Raw genomic sequence first — 8,347 nt, forward strand, 5'->3', positions numbered from 1 at the left:
GCAGACTGCAGTGTGAGCCACTGACCTCATGGTGTCGCTATATCACGAGCACCACATAACTCCGCCTGTGACTGGCACTTCTAGCTCCGCCCATGACAACGCTTATACCAACGCTCACCTGAAACCACACCCACTGCCCGTCTCCCAATTGAAGATCCGCAGTTAGAAATGGGGGTGTGTCCCTTGCCGACTGGAGACACGAGCTTCACCAATCAGCTGCTGTTATCCTGGTCACATGACCGGCCTGTCGATGGCCTTACTAGTTGAGGAGAAGGTGACGTCACATCAGTCCATCTAGTCACGCCTCCTCCCGCTGTCACAACAGAACGCGTCCCGCCCCCTTGTCAGTGACACCTGCGACACAGCGCCGGAACAGCGACACCGAGGAGGGAGACAGGTGAGTGCGGGGGGGGTACGGGGAGAGAACAGGGGGTGCGGGAGAGCCGGGGGCAGAGGGGAGAGTGCGGGGGAGACAGGGGAGAGCGGGGGAGAGCGGGGGGTACAGGGGAGAGTGCGGGGGAGACAGGGGAGAGCGGGGGCAGAGGGGAGAGTGCGGGGGAGACAGGGGAGAGTGCGGGGGAGACAGGGGAGAGCGGGGGAGAACGGGGGGTACGGGAGAGCCGGGGGCAGAGGGGAGAGAAAGTGCGGGGGAGACAGGGGAGAGCGGGGGGCAGAGGGAAAAGCCGGGGGAGACAGGTGAGTGCGGGGGGCTACGGGGAGAGAACAGGGGGTGCGGGGGAGACAGGGGCAGAGGGGAGAGTGCGGGGGAGAGCGGGGGGTGCGGGAGAGCCGGGGGCAGAGGGGAGAGTGCGGGGGGTGCGGGAGAGCCGGGGGCAGAGGGGAGAGTGCGGGGGAGACAGGGGAGAGCGGGGGGTGCGGGAGAGCCGGGGGCAGAGGGGAGAGTGCGGGGGAGACAGGGGAGAGCGGGGGAGAACGGGGGGTACGGGAGAGCCGGGGGCAGAGGGGAGAGTGCGGGGGAGAACGGGGAGAGCGGGGGAGAACGGGGGGTACGGGAGAGCCGGGGGCAGAGGGGAGAGTGCGGGGGAGACAGGGGAGAGCGGGGGAGAACGGGGGGTACGGGAGAGCCGGGGGCAGAGGGGAGAGTGCGGGGGAGACAGGGGAGATCGGGGGGTACAGGAGAGCCGGGGGCAGAGGGGAGAGTGCGGGGGAGAGCGGGGGGAGGGGAGACAGGTGAGATCAAGGGGTATGGGAGAGCGGGGGCAGAGGGGAGAGTGCGGGGGAGAGCGGGGGGAGGGGAGACAGGTGAGATCAAGGGGTATGGGAGAGCGGGGGCAGAGGGGAGAGTGCGAGGAGACAGGGGAGAGCGGGGACAGAGGGGAGAGTGCGGGGGAGACAGATGAGATCGGGGGATACGGGAGAGCCAGGGACAGAGGGGAGAGTCCGGGGGAGAGCGGGGGGAGACAGGTGAGATCGGGGGGTATGGGAGAGTAGGGGCAGAGGGGAGAGTGCGGGGAAGACAGGGGAGAGCGGGGGCAGAGGGGAGAGTGCGGGGGAGACAGATGAGATCGGGGGGTACGGGAGAGCCAGGGACAGAGGGGAGAGTGCGGGGGAGAGCGGGGGGAGACAGGTGAGATCGGGGGTACGGGAGAAAGCGGCGGAGACAGGGGAGAGAGCGGGGGGCAGAGGGGAAAGCGGGGGGGCGGGAATACGAGAGAGCAGGGGATACAGGTGCAGGGGACAGTGGGTGGGTACAGGAGAGAGCTGCGGGGAGCAGAGGGGAGAACAGAGGTACAGGGGAGAGCAGGGAGTACAAAAGACAACAGGGTGCAGGGGAGAAAAGAGCGGTACAGGAGAGAGCAAGGGATACATTGGAGAGCGGAGGGGGGTACAGGAGACTGCGGGGGAATAGAACAGATTGGGGGCAGAGGGGTGTAGAGGGAAGAGTGAGGGATACATTGGAGAGTGGTAGGTGTGGGGAAGAGGGGGGATACAGGTGCAGGGGACAGTGGTTGAGTACAGGAGACAGCAGGGGGATACAGAGGAGAGCGTGGAGTACAGGAGACAGCTGGGGGATACAGAGGAGAGCGTGGAGTACAGGAGACAGCTGGGGGATACAGAGGAGAGTGTGGAGTACAGGAGACAGCTGGGGGATACAGAGGAGAGCGTGGAGTACAGGAGACAGCTGGGGGATACAGAGGAGAGTGTGGAGTACAGGAGACAGCTGGGGGATACAGAGGAGAGCGTGGAGTACAGGAGACAGCTTGGGGATAGAGAGGAGAGCGTGGAGTACAGGAGACAGCTGGGGGATACAGAGGAGAGCGTGGAGTACAGGAGACAGCTGGGGGATACAGAGGAGAGCGTGGAGTACAGGAGACAGCTGGGGGATACAGAGGAGAGCGTGGAGTACAGGAGACAGCTGGGGGATACAGAGGAGAGCGTGGAGTACAGGAGACAGCTGAGGGATAGAGAGGAGAGCGTGGAGTACATGAGACAGCTGGGGGATACAGAGGAGAGCGTGGAGTACATGAGACAGCTGGGGGATACAGAGGAGAGCGTGGAGTACAGGAGACAGCTTGGGGATAGAGAGGAGAGCGTGGAGTACAGGAGACAGCTGGGGGATACAGAGGAGAGTGTGGAGTACATGAGACAGCTGGGGGATACAGAGGAGAGCGTGGTGTACAGGAGACAGCCGGGGGATACAGAGGAGAACGTGGCGTACAGGAGACAGCTGGGGGATAGAGAGGAGAGCGTGGAGTACAGGAGACAGCTGGGGGATACAGAGGAGAGCGTGGTGTACAGGAGACAGCTGGGGGATACAGAGGAGAGCGTGGTGTACAGGAGACAGCCGGGGGATACAGAGGAGAACGTGGCGTACAGGAGACAGCCGGGGGATACAGAGGAGAACGTGGAGTACAGGAGACAGCTGGGGGATACAGAGGAGAGCGTGGAGTACAGGAGACAGCTGGGGGATACAGAGGAGAGCGTGGAGTACAGGAGACAGCTGGGGGATACAGAGGAGAGCGTGGAGTACAGGAGACAGCTGGGGATACACAGGAGAGCGTGGCGTACAGGAGACAGCTGGGGGATACAGAGGAGAGCGGGGAGTACAGGAGACAGCTGGGGGATACAGAGGAGAGCGTGGAGGGTAGAGGTGAGAGCTTCGAGTGCAGGGGAGAGTAGGGTACGGTGGAGAGTGGGGGTAGAGGTGAGAGCTGCGGGTGCAGGGGAGGGTGGGGTACGGTGGAGAGTGGGGGTAGAGGTGAGAGCTGCGGGTGCAGGGGAGGGTGGGGTACGGTGGAGAGTGGGGGTAGAGGTGAGAGCTGGGGGTGCAGGGGAGAGTGGGGTACGGTGGAGAGTGGGGGTAGAGGTGAGAGCTGCGGGTGCAGGGGAGGGTGGGGTACGGTGGAGAGTGGGGGTAGAGGTGAGAGCTGCGGGTGCAGGGGAGGGTGGGGTACGGTGGAGAGTGGGGGTGCAGGGGAGAGTGGGGTACGGTGGAGAGTGGGGGTAGAGGTGAGAGCTGCGGGTGCAGGGGAGGGTGGGGTACGGTGGAGAGTGGGGGTAGAGGTGAGAGCTGCGGGTGCAGGGGAGAGTGGGGTACGGTGGAGAGTGGGGGTAGAGGTGAGAGCTGCGGGTGCAGGGGAGAGTGGGGTACGGTGGAGAGTGGGGGTAGAGGTGAGAGCTGCGGGTGCAGGGGAGAGTGGGGTACGGTGGAGAGTGGGGGTAGAGGTGAGAGCTGCGGGTGCAGGGGAGAGTGGGGTACAGTACAGCTGATATCAGTACAGGGTGACCTCTTTGGCGCCCATCAGACGGGGGGCTGTGAGCGATGTGGGGTTCTGGTTTCAGGGGCCGCCATGGATCTCGTCCTGAACGTGGCAGACGATCACTTCTTCACCCCTCACGTGTACCCGGCGTCCTGGAGCGAGGACGACCCCCTCCGACAGCTCATCAGCCTCCTCCTGGTCACCAATCTGGGGGCCGTCGTCATCTACTTCCTCTTTGGGGGTCTCAGTTACTTCTTCATATTCGATCACTCTCTGATGAAGCACCCGCAGTTCCTGGAGGTGAGCAGTCGTGTGATTGATCTCCGGTGTCTCGCTCGGGAGTTCCCCTTTAAATGGCGTTTTACAGTTTTTCTACATTTATTTATACAATGTATGACACCTTGTATCATCTATTGTCTGTCGGCTCCAATGTCTCTTCTCCTCCAGAGCTGCACTCCCTATTCTGCTGTTTCATCATGTCTTCTACTCCAGAGCTGAAATCACTATTCTGCTATTACATTGTGTCTTATCCTCCAAAGCTGCAGTCACTATTCTGCTGTTACATCATGTCTTCTATTCCAGAGCTGCAATCACTATTCTGCTGTTACATCATGTCTTCTACTCCAGAGCTGCAATCACTATTCTGCTGTTACATCATGTCTTCTACTCCAGAGCTGCAATCACTATTCTGCTGTGACATCATGTCTTCTACTCCAGAGCTGCAATCACTATTCTGCTGTGACATCATGTCTTCTACTCCAGAGCTGCAATCACTATTCTGCTGTGACATCATGTCTTCTACTCCAGAGCTGCAATCACTATTCTGCTGTTACATCATGTCTTCTACTCCAGAGCTGCAATCACTATTCTGCTGTTACATCGTGTCTTATCCTCCAGAGCTGCTGTTACATCATATCTTATCCTCCAGAGCTGCATTCACTATTCTGCTGTTACATCGTCTCTTATCCTCCAGAGCTGCATTCACTGTTCTGCTGTTACATCGTGTCTTATCCTCCAGAGCTGTGTTGACAGTCTGTTCTCCGCCCCCGACCATCACATGACATGAATAGCGTTGTGGCCCGATAGTTCTGGCCTAGGAGAGCATCAGTATGGAGGGCGTGTAATGGGCTGGGCCCAGTCTTCTTCCGCCGAGTCCTCAGAGCTGCACTCACTGTTTTCTCCTTTTTTTTGCTACAGAATCAGGTGCGACGAGAGATCACCTACTCCCTGAAGTCCATGCCGTGGATGAGTGTCCCGACCGTCGGCCTGTTCTTCGCTGAAGTCCGGGGGTACAGCCGGCTTTATGACAACATCGACGGCTCCCCCTACGGTAAGAGAGCGAGTGCACAGGGCGCCATAACCGCACCTCTAACTGCACGATAACACTGTGCACACTACGTTGTGTCATGCTTCAGAGCTGCATTTACAAATCTGCGGGTACTTATTGGAAACCAGCAAGCTTCTCTGACAGATTAGTGGAGATCCAGTAATGCCGGGGGCAGTGACTGCAAAACTCCAGGAGTAAAGGTACACAGATACTGAACAAGCAGGGAATGCTGAGGAGTTCAGCTCTGTATATACTACAGGATCTAAGTCAAGATAAGTAATGTATGTCCACAGCGACTGCACCAGCAGAATAGTGAATGCAGCTCTGGAGTATAATACAGGAGGTGACTCAGGATTAGTAATGTATGTACACAGTGACTGCACCAGCAGAATAGTGAGCGCAACTCTGAGGATAATACAGGAGGTAACTCAGGATCAGTAATGTAATGTATGTACACAGTGACTGCACCAGCAGAATAGTGAGTGCAGCTCTGGAGGATAATACATGAGGTAACTCAGGATCAGTAATGTAATGTATGTACACAGTGACTGCACGAGCAGAATAGTGAGTGCAGCTCTGGAGTATAATACAGGAGGTAACTCAGGATCAGTAATGTAATGTATGTACACAGTGACTGCACCAGCAGAATAGTGAGTGCAGCTCTGGAGTATAATACAGGAGGTAACTCAGGATCAGTAATGTATGTACATAGTGACTACACCAGCAGAATAGTGAGTGCAGCTCTTGAGTATAATACAGGAGGTAACTCAAGATCAGTAATGTAATGTATGTACACAGTGACTACACCAGCAGAATAGTGAGTGCAGCTCTTGAGTATAATACAGGAGGTAACTCAGGATCAGTAATGTATGTAGACAGTGACTGCACCAGCAGAATAGTGAGTGCAGCTCTGGAGTATAATACAGGAGGTAACTCAGGATCAGTAATGTATGTAGACAGTGACTGCACCAGCAGAATAGTGAGTGCAGCTCTGGAGTATAATACAGGAGGTAACTCAGGATCTGTAATGTAATGTATGTACACAGTGACTGCACCAGCAGAATAGTGAGTGCAGCTCTGGAGTATAATACAGGATGTAGCTCAGGCTCGGATGTATTCGCGGTCGCCCCGCACTGTGCGTATATGACTGATGCGCTTTGTTGCCCCTCCCCCAGGCTGGTTTGGCGTCCTCCTCAGTATGTTCTCGTTCCTCTTCTTCACGGATATGTGCATCTACTGGATCCATCGCTTCCTGCACCACAAGCTGATGTACAAGGTACGCCGCCCCCGTGCACCGATCACTCCGGATTGTGGTCTCTTTGTAGGTTTTTCGCAGTTTCCAGGAGCTTTGTTGCAGTCTCTGATTATCGGGGTGCCATATTTCCGGGGGTCTGATAGTCGGGCACCGATGTCCATAGTGTCCAGATTAGAGGACTGTTGCTGTCCTTCATGACGTGGGACCCTCCTTGTGTCTTTCAGAACGTGCACAAGCCTCACCACGTGTGGAAGGTGACCACGCCGTTCGCCAGCCACGCCTTCCACCCGCTGGACGGCTTCCTGCAGAGCCTCCCGTACCACGTCTACCCCTTCATCTTCCCGCTGCACAAGGTCACCTACCTGGGCCTCTACATCTTTGTGAATATCTGGACCGTGTCCATCCATGACGGGGATTACCGCGTCCCTAAGGCCTTCGAGAGCGTCATCAACGGCGCTGCTCATCACACCGACCACCACCTCTACTTCGACTACAACTTTGGGCAGTATTTCACACTTTGGGATAAAATCGGGGGGTCCTACAAGAACCCGTCCGCCCTGGAAGGGAACGGCCCCCACGACCTGTGCAGGAAACTGGCGCAAGAGAACGGCAAAGCCAAGAAGAGCGATTGAGGTGTCGGCGCAGCAAAGATGGCGGCCGGCGTCAACCTGCACCACTTATATAATTGGAGGAACTGCAACCTCAGCTGATTAACCTCTTCCTGTCCTGGGGTCCACTCAGGGGGTCTGCCCTGTATCTCTGTGTAATTGCAGCGGTTAATGAATGACGACTAATCAGGGGCCACAAAGCTCGAAGGTGCGGAAAGAACTGATCAGATATCGGCACCGATTACTGACCCTGAGCAGACACCGTATCACCAGACTACGGCAGGAGCAAAGTCCGAGGATGGGGATTGTCACTCCTCCGCCCCGGGCCTGGCTGCCGCAGAAATGGAACCGGCTCCACTCCTTTCTGTGAGGCTTCGCCGGCCGTCGTGCTGTCATTCCGGGCATTTTACTGTACGACCCGTGCGGAGACATCTGAGGCTCCTGAGCCGACAGCCGGGGCCACACGTTACCGCCTCGGTGAATTGTGCCGCGGCCATAAAGCGTGGACCCGTCCGATTCCCAGTAATCTCAGGAGGGTGGGAACAGATCCCTCTTCTTGCTGGGATCTATAATGCAGACACTGCGGTCTGTCACCTGCGCTCCCGTAGCCTCCGGTGCAGGGGGACGGCCGCGAATCACACGTCACTTCATGTATATATCAGATCTGAGAGCCAATCAGAGGACGGTATATTTTATGTTCATGATACGAGGACGAGAAATAAAATAGTTTCATAATGAACAACGGTGTTTTTATAAGTGGAAAAGATCCGGAGAGGACACTAAAGTCTACTCCACCTGCTGTACTGTAAGTAAGTCAACGTCACCATAGTCTCCTCCACCAGCTGTACTGTAGATAAACTGACATCACCAAAGTCTACTCCACCAGCTGTATTGTAAGTAAGTCAACGTCGCCCAGCTGTACTGTAAGTCAGCCATGTCACAAAGTCTGCTCCACCGGCTGTACTGTAAGTCAGCCATGTCACAAAGTCTGCTCCACCGGCTGTACTGTAAGTCAGCCATGTCACCAAAGTCTGCTCCACCGGCTGTACTTTAGATAAGCCAGTCACCAAAGTCTGCTCCACCAGCTGTACTGTAAATAAACCGACGTCACTAAAGTCTACTCCACCAGCTGTACTTTAGATAAGCCGATGTTACCAAAGTCTGCTCCACCAGCTGTAGTGTAGATAAGCCGATGTCACCAAAGTCTGCTCCACCAGCTGTACTGTAGATAAGCCGATGTCACTAAAGTCTGCTCCACCAGCTGTACGGTAGATAAGTTTACATCACCAAAGTCTGCTCCACCAGCTGTACGGTAGATAAGCCGATGTCACTAAAGTCTCCTCCACCAGCTGTACTGTAGATAAGCTTATATCACTAAAGTCTCCTCCTCCAGTTTACCGCATTCGTGACGCCCTGACTATCGGATCACATTATG

At 56.4% G+C, this 8,347-nt stretch overlaps 1 protein-coding gene across 1 annotated transcript; it reads left to right on the forward strand.

Annotated features, from left to right (window-relative positions):
- The first annotated feature begins 288 nt into the window (after window positions 1-288).
- On the forward strand, window positions 289-7,654 carry SC5D (sterol-C5-desaturase). The gene is made up of 5 exons (XM_075327674.1): window positions 289-397; window positions 3,805-4,022; window positions 4,920-5,052; window positions 6,225-6,325; window positions 6,529-7,654. The coding sequence occupies exons 2-5, from the start codon at window positions 3,813-3,815 to the stop codon at window positions 6,934-6,936; spliced, it is 852 nt and encodes a 283-aa protein (XP_075183789.1). The 5' UTR covers window positions 289-397; window positions 3,805-3,812; the 3' UTR covers window positions 6,937-7,654.
- Window positions 7,655-8,347: the final 693 nt, after the last annotated feature.

Source organism: Anomaloglossus baeobatrachus, chromosome 11 (genome assembly GCF_048569485.1).
Source record: "Anomaloglossus baeobatrachus isolate aAnoBae1 chromosome 11, aAnoBae1.hap1, whole genome shotgun sequence".
NCBI classification, from domain to species: domain Eukaryota; kingdom Metazoa; phylum Chordata; class Amphibia; order Anura; family Aromobatidae; genus Anomaloglossus; species Anomaloglossus baeobatrachus.